Source organism: Phalangium opilio, unplaced genomic scaffold (assembly GCF_054372755.1).
Source record: "Phalangium opilio isolate 3A_F unplaced genomic scaffold, DU_Popi_V2 ptg000053l_1, whole genome shotgun sequence".
Taxonomy (NCBI): domain Eukaryota; kingdom Metazoa; phylum Arthropoda; class Arachnida; order Opiliones; family Phalangiidae; genus Phalangium; species Phalangium opilio.
In genome coordinates, this window is record NW_028324172.1 from 5283702 (window position 1) to 5298785 (window position 15084).

The 15084-nt window shown below is 38.8% G+C and overlaps 1 protein-coding gene across 1 annotated transcript; it reads left to right on the forward strand.

Moving 5' to 3' along the window:
- Nucleotides 1-13952: 13952 nt before the first annotated feature.
- On the forward strand, nt 13953-14825 carry LOC149673222 (uncharacterized). Its single transcript, XM_089840236.1, has 3 exons — nt 13953-14224; nt 14313-14555; nt 14666-14825. Exons 1-3 carry the CDS (start codon nt 13953-13955, stop codon nt 14823-14825), a joined length of 675 nt encoding a protein of 224 aa, XP_089696362.1.
- The last annotated feature ends 259 nt before the right edge of the window (nt 14826-15084 follow it).

The window sequence follows — 15084 nt, forward strand, 5'->3', positions numbered from 1 at the left end:
AGTTTTGGTCTTTCTAATAATAATTTTTGTCTTTGTAAAAATAATTTTTGTCTTTTTAATAAAATTTTTTGCCTTTCAAACAATAGTTTTTTCCTTTCAATTTTAATTAAAGTATATTGTCTCACTAATAATCATTGAAGTATATTGTCTCACTAATAATCATTGAAGTATATTGTCTCTCTAATAATCATTAAAGTATATTGTCTCTCTAATAATCATTAAAGTTATTTTCTCTCTAATAATAATTAAATTATATTGTATCACTAATAATAGTTAGAGAATGTATCTCTAATAATAAAGTATATTGTCTCTCTAATAATATTTAAAGTACATTGTTGCTTAAGTAATAATTAAAGTTTATTTTCTCTCTAATAATCATTAAAGTATATTTTCTCTCTAATAATCATTAAAGTTCTTACCTCTCCGTGTGACGTAGTCCAGGAGAGGTTCTGTAACGGCCGTGTCTGTCTGTGTGTGTGTGTGTCTGTCTGTCTGTCTGTCTGTCCGTTGTTACACTCACGTGACCGCGTTCGCAGTTTGCGTATCGGAGCAAACGTGTTCGCCATTTCCGAACTGCTTTCACAGTCACGGAAATGGCTCCTCTATTTGAGTTCTCACACCGCCATCTTCTGCTCTTTGTCCATCCCACACGGACACCAGTCTGTTCTTACTGGCTTCTAATCACCACCATGTTCTGCTCTTCGTCCATTCGACTTGGACACCAGTCTGTATATACTGGCTTCCAATCACCACCATCTTCTGTTCTTTGTCAATCCCACATTGACACCAGTCTGCAGTTACACTGGCTTCTAACACCACCATCCACTCTACTTCCGTCTATTCCACATAGACACCAATCTGTATCATTGGCTTCTACTCCATTATCATCGTTTGGTTTTAGGATATACGCGGCGATCAGCTAGGGTTACGAGAAACGTCTAGCCTCCCTAAGGTGGGATCGCCACCAAAGGTTTTCGCAACTGCGCTTTTTCCTTACTATTATAATGGAAACGAATCGTATTTATACCCCAAAATTTGAAGAAAGCGGGCAAGAGGGGTACCCCTCACTTTAAACGTCAATATTAGCAAAGTTTGAGATGATAATAGGTATAACTTTACTTTAAACGATTTAACTTTTATTAATGTTAATTATTGAAGATTATTTAATTAATAATTATAATTATTGAGAGGTAAAAAGTAATCCCGAGTGTATTTCCGCGTTATACGGCGTTATAGGCTTCCCATGGTGTACCATCAGAATTACTTTATTACAGAGTGGCTATCGCCTCGCCAAAGTTTCCATATAGAGTAACATTTTTGCAACGCCATCTAGATGTCGTGTGCAAAATAAAGTAAAACAATAGGGGTAAAAAGCGAGCATGAGAAAAACGTTTTTTACAAAACGCCATAGCCCCAGTTCTGAGCGAGACTAATTAATATAACTTAACAGTAGAACTCGCAGCAGACAGCTTAAGTCTTTAGAAGAAGGAAAGTTATCCTCTAAAACCATGCCTAAACCACCGCGCGCAACCATCCCTAAACCACAGCACCATCGTTAAACGAAGGCACCATCGCGTGCTTCGGAGGGGGGTGGAGTCTATTTATCCTTTTTTGTGGCTTCAACTAGATGTCGTTCAGATGAGTTTACCCCGACTCGAATTAATGGGCGCTGTGTTAGGTGAAAAACTGTCGAATTATTTAAAACTTGTCTTTCGATTTCAAGTTTCTTAACATGAAAAGAGCAAAGTAACGAGAGAAAACCCCTCTATGTCCTTTAAAGGGGAATTTGCTGGTTAATTTGCAGAGTTTTATTTCAATTTTTACATTCATACTATATAAACTTCAGACTTATGCAGTAAATATCATAATATTATTAATTGTAACATGAAAATAACAATCAATACAGCAAAAACCCCTTTGTGTCTTCCAAAACTTCCAAAAGGGAAATTGCTCGTTAATTTGTATAGATAGAATTTTTTATTTGAACTGAACATATTTAATTCGTGCAACGACAATGTTGGCACCAGGTAGTAATAACTTAAACCGAATTCTTGAATAAAATAATTAATTCTCATTGAGAACAACTTCAAGTCCTCTTTATCACTATCATAGTGTTGGGTTCTATTTGAGACGCCTCAACCCCATCCAAAGCGCTAAAACAGTACTAGTAAAAGTCATTGTTACAATGGCTGTGTACGTTTTATTCTGGAATTCGTGGACTAAATTGAACATCTCTACATTTCCAAATTGGGAAAGGAATTCGCGTAGATTCACTCCATAAATGTCTTCGTAAATATTTCTAGCTGCAGGTTCCAGTGCAGTACCGTGCTTTGTAGCTTTGTTTCCTTGGAATTTTGAAAATACGTGATTTTTCATAAAGTTTTCAGGTGAGGTGGTGTTGCGCTTCGGAACATTTTTGGCTGTAGATGCGGTAAAACGTATTACTCGACAGTCTTTCCAGAGAAATCTATCTGTTGGTGCCAGCGTTTCTTTTTCTAATAAATTAATCTTTTCTTTATCTATTTCAACGTATATTTTAAAATATACTTTACAAGGTTCACATCCTAGACTAGTGGAGTTTAACGGGTTATCACAGTCAACGGTGTGATTTCCGTGGATAATATCTTGACTCCATATATTCGAAAAATTCCTATTTTCACTTAGCGCCTTAATTCTGGGCGGGCGTGGGGTAAATCGAGGCAATATTGTTGCGTGTAACGTATCACTAATTACTGAACCCGGTGAAAAAAGTAGAGGCTCTAATATTGAAGTTTTAAATTTTTCTTGAAAGCTTTTATGCATTTCATAATACTCTGGTTTTTTCATGGGTGGAGTAACATCCTTAATGAGATTTTCATCTGTAAAAAAATTAATTTCACAAAACAATACTGGTTCAATTTTACACTTTGCCGTATTGTTCCATTTCTTTGCGAGGCTAGTGCATGCTGGACCCCTCATTTCTTCCGTTTTCCAAAACTCTATTTTGAATAATAGGGCCCCAACGTGGCTGCATACCTTAGCCATCCAGCGGTACAAGAACAATGATCAAAAATAATATGTCCATCAAGTGTACTAACAAACAGTGCTTGGTGGTCCCTTTTTGACAGAGTCTGCGACCGTGTCACTTCTCCACGACATACCACCAAGTCGTTGCTCAGTTTTGCGCTGTATATGGTTCCACCCCATCCACTTTCAAAGTAATTCCCAGCTTCCATACTTTTCCTAGCATTAGCAGCTTGATTATCACAGGCAACAGAATTTATCAAGTAGTCTTTGATTTTTTCTTTCGTTAATTTAGGCCAATTTTTAGTGTTATCGTTACAATCCTTTTCTGACAGAAAATTAGGATTTCTGAACGCCCATATACCTGTAAATAAATAGATACCGTTTATTCAGATCCTTACTTGAGCGCTGGGGCAATGTGTATTGAGCAAAGCTAAATCAGATTACTAAGCCTTGAACAAGGCTTATGAAAATAGTTAAATAATAATATTCCTGATTGTTGTATTGTTGAAGGGGGTGACGCGTCGCCGCGTCGAGCACCGATACCAAAGGTATATTGTGCGCCCCGAGCTGGTTAGACTGCGAAGAGTCCTGTCGCCTCGATGAATCGGAGAATCCGATTGGCCGAGACAGTAGAGAACTGGTTAGGTTCCATAGTATGCATGTCAAAATGCTCAAACCTCATGGCCGCGAGGTAGTCGCAGCTACAGTGGATTTGGGAGGAGGTTTCCTCTACCTCCCGGCAGAACCTACAGAGTGGGTCATCGACGATGCCTAATAAGTGCAGGTGTCTATTCAGCCGGCAGTGTCCAGTGAGGAGACTGGTAACAAGCCTAATTTTACTTTTGGTAAGGGCAAGCAGTTCCTTTGCCCAACTGCTTGCCCTAGTAATGGAGGGACCCAGGATAAATTCCTTGGCTTGTCTCTGTCCATCCATGTCAAGCCAGAGCTGCAGTTGAAGTGCAGACATCCGGTAGTGAATCCTTTGGCGAATTATGCCATGGGGGATGGGAACCGCAGGCTCAGGTCCGAAGAACTTCGCCTCAGCCCCCCTTTTGGCATACATATCAGCCCTCTCATTACCCAGGTATCCGCAGTTTCCTGGCACCCACAGCAATTGAACCTTGTTGCGGGCAGCCAGAGAACCCAGCAAATCCAGACAACAGAGGACTAGTCTTGAGTCAACAAGGCACTGATCCAGTGCCATGAGGGCGGCCTGACTATCCGAATAAATCTGAATCGCCTGTCCGCGGTAATTTTTCTTGATGCAGAAATTCGTGCATAAACAAATGGCCATGATTTCCGCTTGGAAAACACTGGAAAAGTTGCCGAGGCTCTTGTAAAAACCAATCTTCTTGGTCAAGCAGTAGACCCCGGCACCAGCTCCAGAGTCCGTCTTCGAGCCGTCCGTGAACCAGACGGTCTCCCCCCAGTTCCAAGGACTGGGGTGGTCTCGCAATCAGTGCGACTAGGAAAGTGCACGCTGAAGGGCTTGTAAAAATGATATGATACAACAGACTTATCTGAGACCATCGGAAGTGATGGCTCGAGACTGCTGTACTCACTGAAGAGCTTAGTGTGACTGAAGTCCCAGTGCTTGGGCTTCCAACAGCCGTGGTTGTTGAGCCTACAGGCTCCCATAATAGCTTCCTCCTCAATAAAGAGGTGGAGAGGAAGCATATTCAGAAGGATCTCCAGAGAGGCTGTGGGGGTAGTCCTCATGGACCCCGTGATGCCGATGCACGCCAGCCATTGAAGCTTGCGTAGTTCATCTTGGGCAGTTCCTGATACATTTGAAAGAAAACTTTTTCTTACCACATGATCTAATTTCTTTTTCCATCACAATGACTCCTCGTTGAACACTCTTCGTTTTCTTAAAGATTTGGAATCTATTTAAAACTCAATTTTTGGAAGATGAGTGAATGTAGTGAGAAATTCAAATTCGTCTGCAACTGTACTGGCTAGCAATGGCGCGGAATAAACATCTTTGACGTCACAGCTAAAAGGGGCGGTAACCTCGTAAATCCCGTATACCTGTTATAAATATGCCATCCAAAGATTCCCTGATTAATTGCATCTTTTTTTTACCTTCAGAAGAGGCATCAGGATATGCGTTGGCTTCTTCTTTCACTCATTAAGGTAGTGGTGAAATTAATCTTCCAGCCACTAAAAATATTGAGAAAATCAATTCATTCATCATTTTAGGACTAAGCTTCGCAATATTGCACCTTAAATCTCCAATCAGTTATTGAAAGATAAGGTTCTAAATCAACATTCATTTTCCCCCTAACTTCTCCAAGATTTCTGGTATTTAACATGTCGAAAAGCGGTTAAACATAGTTATAAAATTGAACAGTTTTAGATTCTTGTTCCCCTACCTGTTCTTAGATTCCCAAACTTCGACTCAAACCTGAGTCATCAATTTCACTTTCATTGCGTGGAAAGGGCCCAACATTATATGATTGTCAGTCAGTTAAAGGCAAAGTCTCAAATGTGATTGACAATCGTTGTTGCACATTTCTTGGACATGAGCCCAAATAATATTTTTTTCCACTTTTTTTTAAGTAAACGGGATTTCTTTTCTTCACTATTGGCAAAACAGTTCTGAACGGTTTTACCTAGATAGGGGCTTCTTATATAAAAAAATATCTCTTGGCTCTTCCATCGGCCCATAAATACAGGGTGTATCTGAAATGGACGTAGGAGCGGAAGTATTTGGGTTCCTGGGGCCAATATAAGGCGAAACTGTTCTATGACATTTTGTCGTACGCCAACCCATTTGGAAGTTACTTGAACCTAACACTTGCTAGTTTGCATAAATCACAGCATGTTGACTTCGTCTAAAACAGTAGGAATTAAGATCAAGATAGGATGATTATTGCAAATTAGTGGTTGCTAGCTAAAAGAAAAAAAGCCTCATAGCCATAGAGTTTACAGTAAATTTTTAAGGAGTAGAAAGTTGTACAGTTGGTGACTCATAAAGAACATCAATGTAAAACAACTTGTTACGATTTAGTGTGTTGAAACAACAGACCGATACTAACGGGAAACTGACAGCGATAAGTAGCGCAAACTAATAAGTAACACCGACATTTTGCTTCATTCTTCAAACCATCGAAAGGTTGCATTTAGTTTAAAGATTAGGTTAATGTTGCAACTTATCGAAATCGGTATTCGTGAATAAATGTTAGTGGGCGAATGTTTGGGATGCAGTAAAATGCATAATTTGTAAAATTTAATCCTTATAAAAATAAACAAATAATGATGAAACCTAAATGTTGAAAATGAATTAAAATTTATTATGGTTCAAAGTGACCAAAATAGGGAACAGACCTACTAGCAATGCGAGATGCAATGTAATGTACCCATAAGGAAATGTACATTCTTACTCATTAGAATTATTCTATGAAAATTGATATTAAAAACGGTAAAAAAAACACTTCTTTTAAAGGTTCAAAGTGTTTTAAAGCATGTAAAAAATAATTTACTAATTAAATGGAAGCAAGACGTCGCCGGATATGTAGTCTTGTACACAAACAAAAAAGAACGCATTTACAACCTTTCTATTGTTTGAAGAATGAAGCAAAATGACGGTGTTCCTTATTAGTGTGCGCTACTTATCGCTGTCAGTTTCCCGTTAGTATCGGTCAGTTGTTTCAACAAACTAATCGTAACATGTTGTTTTACAATGATGTTCGTTATGAGTCACCAACTGTACAACTTTCTACTCCTTAAAAATGTACTCTATGGCTATGAGGCTTTTTTTGTTTTAGCTGGCAACCACTAATTTGCAATAATCATCCAATCTTGAACTTAATTCCTACTGTTTTAGATGAAGTCAACATGCTGTGATTTATGCAAACTAGCAAGGGCTAGGTTCAAGTAACTTCCAAATGGGTTGGCGTACGACAAAATTTCATAGAACAGTTTCGCCTTATATTGGCTCCAGGAACCCAAATACTTCCGCTCCTACGTCCATTTCAGATACACCCTGTATTACGTACTTTGTAGGCAACACCCTTGTCAGGGTCTAAGTTCGTGCTCATTCAAATCAACTTCTGATTAATGGCCGATTTATCACAAGTAATTGTCTAAACTTTGAAATGGTTGTTTCCAAATCATTTTCATTTGTTGCCTCATCATAAAAAGTTGGAAGTTTTCTTTACTAATAAACGAATTATCGTCAATCACTTGACTGAAAATAATTCCTTCTGATTCGGGGAGTTTTTTAATTTTGTTTAAAAGCCTTTCTAGACTTCGCTGCAAAACCTGGTTTTTCTTTTTCAGTTTCTTAATTTCTTTAAAATTTTCCTTTATTAGCTGTATTGTTTGAACATCAGTCATATTTCGTAATTGAGTTTTCTGATTAAGGTCTGAAGATGCTTTTCGTCTTTTTAATCTCTTGACCAAATTCCTTTTGAGTCGACAAAAATTACTACCAGGAGTTCATAATAACTCCCCTTCGGGGGGGGGGAAGTACGAAACTAGTTAAAAAGCTCGTAACAACAAAGTTTCGCCGTAAAGCTCAGCGTATTTATACACCGCTTAACTCCCAAAGAAATAGTTACCCCACGCGCATTAATTTCCCATATTCCGGGTTAGCACTATTTTTATCTTGTGATTTTGGGAGCGAAAATGGCTCGCGAGTCGCGTCTGTCGGCGTGGTCAGCCGCGGTGTACATTAAGCCTTGGCTAAGAAGTTGGCTTTGCGATGGTTTCTAGTTTTCTACAAAACATTTAAACGATAGTCATTAAGGTTTTCTTGTGATATGTGTGAGAATTCCGTGGTTAAATTAAAACGGTATGGACAAATTGATTCCTAGTATCTTTAATATAAGAATTCCGTCGTGTTTCTACAATCTACTGTAAAGTTGTATGTCCATCAACAGGCTAGTCCTTTATATGCGCAACGACAAAATCTTGTTGTTCGCGATTTTTACCATTAGCTCTATGGCAAGTTTCGAACTTCCCCCCCGAAGGGGGGTTATTATGAACTCCTGTTACTACATATTCTTGATATAGTATTAAATTTGGCAACATATATATGAAAACATTCTGTTGAATGAAGTGAATTTGTATACTGATTTTTAGATGAACCTTTCAGATTAGTGAGCACCGATACCTACGCATTTTAAATGCCTTGACATAAATAACACGAATGAAGGTAAAATAAAAACTCATTACTTCATGAAAATTGTTAATGGTTTTCTGAAATTTTCCCAAATGCCAAATAATACAATGTTCACCAATATGAGCACCTCTTGCCTTGAATTTTACTTCAAATTCGTTGTTTATTTCTACAGAAATAAAATCGAAGGCACCAGATCTAGTAGTTTTACTAATTATCAAGCCGGGGGAGTTATAACTTTTAACTATGCATCACATAAGTTGATTTTCCGTATTTCTCATTTGAAAGTCACAAAATTTAAAAAAATATCATTTAGAGATTCAATTTTCCCTGGATGCCAAATAGACCTATTCACACTTATGACCACGCATGAGCAGTTACAATGTTTGGCGGCATGAATTTTACGCTTCTATGGAGATAACATGTAAACTTGACTAAGATGGACGTATGGAAGAATTTTTGTAATTTAATATTAAAATAAAATACCTAGTACTTAAAAACAAGAAAGTAAAATTAAAACCATGTTAAGAAATGAAGTGTTTCAGTTTTAATGGTAACGGTGCATTGATATTAGTAGGCTAAAACTCACTAATAATAATGAAATGAAATGAAATAAATTTTTAATGTCTATATAAAAACTATACAAGAAGTTCACGAGAATATAGACAGACATAATAAGATAGCAATACAATAATTACAGAAAATACTCTTTTTACATATATACATGGGATTGAGATAAACTTTGTACTAGCGTATATTTTTAATCGGTACGGAAAATATATCTATTGTCTGGGAAATAATAATAATAATTATAATACTTTATTTATAAAAGAATTAAAAACTTTTGTTTACGGAGATATTCAACGTGATTTTATTAAAACATTAAAATTTCTTTGAGACGTTTCGGGCCGCGGCTCGTCATTCAGTCTGTTGAACTCAAGTGGGTTCATGTTAATATATTACTCTACGGTATGTTTTAGATATTTTGGGGAAGTATAACATTTGGTCGCTAGAGGGAATACCCTAATACAATAATATGATTATATATATTAAGAAAAAACACGCGGCACCCTTAGGGTATTCCCTCTAGCGACCAAATGTTATACTTCCCCAAAATTTCTAAAAAATTACCTAGAGTAGTATATTAACATGAACACACTTGAGTTCAACAGACTGAATGACGAGCCGCGGCCCGAAACGTCTCAAAGAAATTTTAATGTTTTAATAAAATCACGTTGGATATCTCCGTAAACAAAAGTTTTTAATTCTTTTATATCTTAAAGACCGTGACAATAGCTATGAGTAACCTTTTTAAAATACTTTATTTAGTAACAGACGTTACAGGCAACCACAGAAGGCCTAGGCCTGTAAAGTGTGGTTACCGGGACAGATACACAAAAAGCGACAAATAAAACTTAAACTTAAATTATAACATTTTAAATACAAATCTATGAATGACTAAAATTTTGAGTAAATTAAAGTAAAGAATTAAGCCAGTTAGTGTAAAGAAATTTAGAAACCCCAGTTTTGAAGGCCTGGAAAGACTTCCCGGCGAAAATCATCAGAAGAGAATTCCAGGTCCTCACAACACGAAAAAATGAATTTTGAAGCGATAAACACCTAGTAAATTGTAAAGAATAAGTTAGAGTTGAATGTCTAGGGTTTATTCGGACAAAATATTCAAGTTTAAAATCCAAAAAACCGCGGAGACGCCAAAGCGTAACTACATCGGAAACTGCACGACGCACCTCAAGGGGACTAAGACTAATCGTTTTCAATCGCTCAGAGTAGGGAACATGGCCAGCTCTATTGGCCCAGGGCACATTAGAGAGAAACGCGTGAACCCCCGCTGTACTGATTCTAAAGCCCGAACATCCTTAGCTAGAAAGGGATTCCAGACGGGGGAGGCATATTCCAAGATTGGCAAACAATAGGTTCGGGATAGAGTTGTAGAAGCCTCAGTGTGACCAGTGTTGCGTCTAATAAAACCGGAAAGGCGTCTGGCCCGATTGGAAACGTTGGTCACATGGTTAGACCATTTCAAATCAGGGGATATTATTACACCTAGAAGCCGTAGGGAAGAAACTCTATTTATCGGGATGCCGTTGATGGTATAACTAGGGCTGTGCGAGCCTTGAATTTTTGGTTTCGAGTCGAGCCTCGAGTGTTGAAATTTTCCCTTATCGAGTATCGAGCCGAGTCTCGATTACTCGAATCGAGTATCGAGTAGTTGGAAAATTTGTTTCGAGTATTTATCGAGTAATTGGGAATTGGTTTTGCAGTATTCCAGCAGTTTCTGTTCATTTATCGCTCTAATAATAGACATTTAGTGTAATTTTGATCATCGACAACTACTTAAAACAACTCCCAGACAGTTTTAGTCTTCTTCCCTTTAAATTTAACAAACTAATTCCTCATCAATATCTTTTTCTTAATCTCATTCCTCACCTTAGTCACTAGTCAATGTGATACTTCGCGCAAAGTCTCAAACGAAAATTACTAAGCTGAACTTAAAAAAAATAATAATAAATTAATAAAATATAATTATAATAGTCAACGCTTTTATTAACTGTATTTTATTACTTTTACTTCCACTATTGAACCAGCTATGAGCAACAACCCTACTACATTACACTGCTATTATGATCTAAACTACCCAATAAGCACTAAACTTGCGTCTGTTAACCAATAAGTGTGATTTTTATAGCTACTACATCCCATTTTCAGAGTTAAAGGCCTTCCAAAAGCAGGTTCGAGTATTTATCGAGGCTTTTTTGATACTCGAAACTTTTTCGAGTCTCAGAAAATCTCTTATCGAGTATCGAGTCGAGTACTCGAATCTTATCGAGTACTCACGCAGCACTAGGTATAACTAGCGTGAGGAAGACTAAACCTACGACTCAAAATGATGTAGTTACACTTCGTAACGTTCAGATGAATGTTATTTTCGATACCCCACTGGAAAAGGGAGTCAATGTCCTTCTGGAGTGCTATGACATCATCACTAGAACAGCGTATCGATATATCGAAGAGTTGCCACTTAGGGAAAATGGAAGATCGGCGACGAAGATGTTGAAGAGCAGGGGGCCGAGTATGGAACCTTGGGGCACCCCAGAACGCACCAGACGGTACGTAGAAAACTCCCCTCGGTACACGACACGCTGATACCGTTTCGTCAGAAAGTCTTCAAGCCACAGTTTTAAAGAACTTGAGATACCGGAAATTGCCAATTTATTAACCAGGCGTTTGTGGCAAACACTGTCGAAGGCTTTAGACCAGTCGAATGAGACAACATTTACGTCTGGTGGTGATCGTTCATCCAAAAGTGAAGCCCACTCATGATACGATTGCAACAACTGGGTAGTGCAAGATCGTTGGCGTCTAAACCCAAATTGAGACGGGGGTAATACAGAAGTGTCTTCGCAGAACTGACTAAGTTTTTCGGATAATATCCGTTCCGTCAGTTTCCAGACAACACTGGTGAGTGAAATTGGTCTATAATTTTTCACATTGGTTCTACTGCCAGTTCCCTTAAAAACTGGAACAACTTTGGCCAGCTTCCAACCATCGGGCAGTCTAGATAAGGCCAAAGATCGGTTGAAGAGGAGAACCAATGGGTGAACGATAGCTGGGGACATGAGATTGAGTAGTCTTGGAGTCACTCCATCTGGGCCACATGCGGAACCAATCTTCAGGCTGTTGATTTCACGAAGAACGTCTGACTGATCTATTGTTTCAAGTAAAAATTCTGGGCCAGACGGTGGATGTAATAGGAGGGTCAGAGCAGGGTCCGGAATACTGAAGCTGTCGTAGAAGAAGTCGCTGAATAGGTCGGCGATGGAAGCAGAGTCTGATACCGGACCACTAGGCGCATCGAAGGAAGAGGGCGGAGGTAGCCGTGATTTCGCTCGAACGAAACTCCAAAATCTCTTCGGGAAAGAAACAAGGGACCCGTGAAGATTATTGACATACGTGCCATACGCCATTCTCGTGTTGCGTCGTAATAGGTTACTGAACCGTCTAAACTTGTTCCAGTCGGCATCTCTGTTGGACTTCTTAGCTTTTTTTGTAAAGATAGCTCTTAACGTGGCTTTGTTGTACAATTTCACCCGTAATCCAAGGACAGCGTGTCTTCCCTTGGAATATTGTCGCGAACACAGGCCCAAAAAAAATCAAGCCATAGCTCCCAAGTCTCATTTATATCTTCAAAGGAGAAACATACGTCCCACGGTGCATAGCGTACAGTATCGCAAAGGTCATCCACGTTAAGATTCTTGTTGTTCAAAACAGTCCGTTTGAAATTTTTTGGAATATTTCGGGCAAGTCAAATAGGCCGCACACAGCTTGATGATCGCAACGCGGCAAATTTTCGCACACGGTAGTTTCTGGCATATATCGGAGATCGTTAACAAAGACAAGGTCAAGGAAGTTATTACCCCTCGTCGGTTCAGCAACAGTTTGTTGTAATACTAAACCCAGAATAGTCTCCACGAAAGTACGCTCATTTGCCCCAACTGGGTCTGGATTCGTCCAATTGACATGAAAGTTGAAACCGCCCATTATCGAGAAAATGTCATGGAACGGAAGGGTTCCGTGGAGATAGCCAAGTAATTCGCATAAGGAGTCGGTATACGCAGAAGTAGATGTAGGTGGGCGATAAACTCAGCCAATCACAGCTTTGCGACCACCAGAAGAAAATGAGGCGAAGGCAACTTCTAGAGGTACCCCATCCGCACAAGTGAGAAATTCATCCGGAATTTCAATAGGCATAGGACTAAGATCGTCGCGTATGGCGAGAAGAACACCACCGGCGCGTGTAGGGCGATCACACCGAAATAAAACGTGATCGGATGCAAAGATCTCATAGTCTAGAACCGAATTGTCCAACCATGTTTCGGTGAGGGCGTAGATAGTGCTAAAAGCGAGAAGTCCCATAACTTGTTCCGAATGCTTCTGAGATTTGACAAGAAATATGATAGTTTCCTCGGTCTCGTTGCTGTCTCCTTGACTGACGAAAAAGCATCGTCGAGTTCCGTATCGGTAACAGTGAAGAACGAATCACTAAACGCAGGTAAAGAGCAAGTAGGGCAAAGGTAAGGTTCATCCGAGGATCCTAAGCGTTGGTACTCGGTTTTCGTCATACGGAGACACTTGGCATGGAACCATCTAAGGCAGCTGGGAGATTCGCAAAATATGGCCATTTGATTCTTCCTAACCGTTTTCTGACAGTGACCGCAAGGAAGCCTGGTGTTGATAGCCGGCCCCGGATTAGTCTCAACATCACCACAAACTCGTAACGCGACAAATCGGATGGCAATGAATGAAGTGGTCACAGGCCAATAATAGATAGAAATCCAGGACGGGACTTTAAATTTACGACCGATAGGTACTTGGTACTCGTCTTGCTTGATGAGTACACCAACACACTGCAGCCTACCGCAAATCAAAACAGCGTGGAGAACGAAGAGAAACACGAAAAGTCGTAATAAATAATAAATGCTCTAAAAAACTAAACCTAGTACTGGAATATGGCGCCTCTAAGCCCCAGGCCAAAATAGGGGGCCGCATTTCCACAATCCAGACCACTCGGCTATTTTTGTAGAAAAAACTGTCGAAAATTAAGTAAATTGAAAAATTTTGCGCTAAGCCTAACATAAAAACCAAAAACAGTATTTGAAAAATATAATTTAAAAAACGGGCGCGAGCGAAAAAACATGCGACCACGCGTCACGAAATCTAAACTCATAGGAGTATATAGGGGAACTCAATTTGCGGATAGTAGGATTTTTCCCCGTCGTCTGCAACAGAAGCCAAGTAGAAAATGTCATCGTCGACGTCGAGTGATAGCTCGGAATCCAAAATTTCAGACGGGCCTGACTCTGTAGTAGAATCGGATAGTTTATACTCAGTTGAATCTTTCGAAACTCGTGAATCAAGTGAGGAAAATTCAAATTCGGATAATGATGGTCAGGAAGAATTTGGTAATCATCCTTACCAATTTGAGCCCTTGCTTCCCGAAGAGCCTGCTGAGGAAGGGGAAAACTTGCCTGTGATGGAAGTTGATCACCCCAGACTTCATAACAATGACTGGAAGTTAATTTCAATTTACATTTTTAGTAAACTGATCAATAAGATTCAATATTGCTAAGTTTATGTTGTTGTTATTCGACATGTTGAACAGTCAGACAGTTTTGATACAGTTCTCTTTTCTTAGGTGCAACTGTAGTTTTTTTCTCGTGATGCCAACAGTAGAAGAGAGTTTTTGCTGCAGAGATGAGCCTCCAAATGAAAGACTAATTGACGAAATTGGCCCCGTAATAGAAACGGACACATTCAATGATATATTGAGACCAAATAATTTCAATATCTTATTTGATGAATTTAGAGAGAATAACTTTGTGCCTGCTGATGATGAGATAATTCCGTACGTTTAACTCCAAAAGTTGAGATGCAAAACTTCTATATTACTAAATCATGAATGTGGAAGTTAAAGTGATAAATATTAATTATAATGATTTTCCTTTTGTGTTATAGGACCTATAGATACTTAATTTATCGCTTGTTTATACGTTGGATATACAGAGTTTTGGGTAGGAGAGTAAGTCGCCCAATCCCGAGTTGCGCGATAAATAGAATAAGGAGACAATATCCATCAGATTTATATCAAGGTTATACTGAACTTGGTCCAGTTTAAGAAAATAATGCACGAAATAGTATTTTTGTAAAAACCTGTTTTTAATACAACAATATAAAACCAATTTTTATGCATTATTTATTTTGATGAAAAGAGCGATTACTAATGGGAAAAACGACGTGCTACTTTGACACCTTAAATTGCTTCTTTTACTGGGTAAACATATTGCTCTGATAATGGCCTTGATACAGGAACTTGATTCGCCGAGGTTGCATTCAAAGCTTCTTCTTAATGATACTTCTCTCCAGTAGCTTCTCAA

What these genes read in the sequence shown, in the direction of transcription:
- LOC149673222 (XM_089840236.1), top strand. Translation starts at nt 13,953, where the DNA reads ATGTCATCGTCGACGTCGAGTGATAGCTCGGAATCCAAAATTTCAGAC. An exon ending in CTTCATAACAATGACTGGAA is followed by an intron (nt 14,225 to 14,312) that starts GTTAATTTCAAT and finishes CATGTTGAACAG; the next exon opens with TCAGACAGTTTTGATACAGT. An exon ending in GCTGATGATGAGATAATTCC is followed by an intron (nt 14,556 to 14,665) that starts GTACGTTTAACT and finishes TTTGTGTTATAG; the next exon opens with GACCTATAGATACTTAATTT.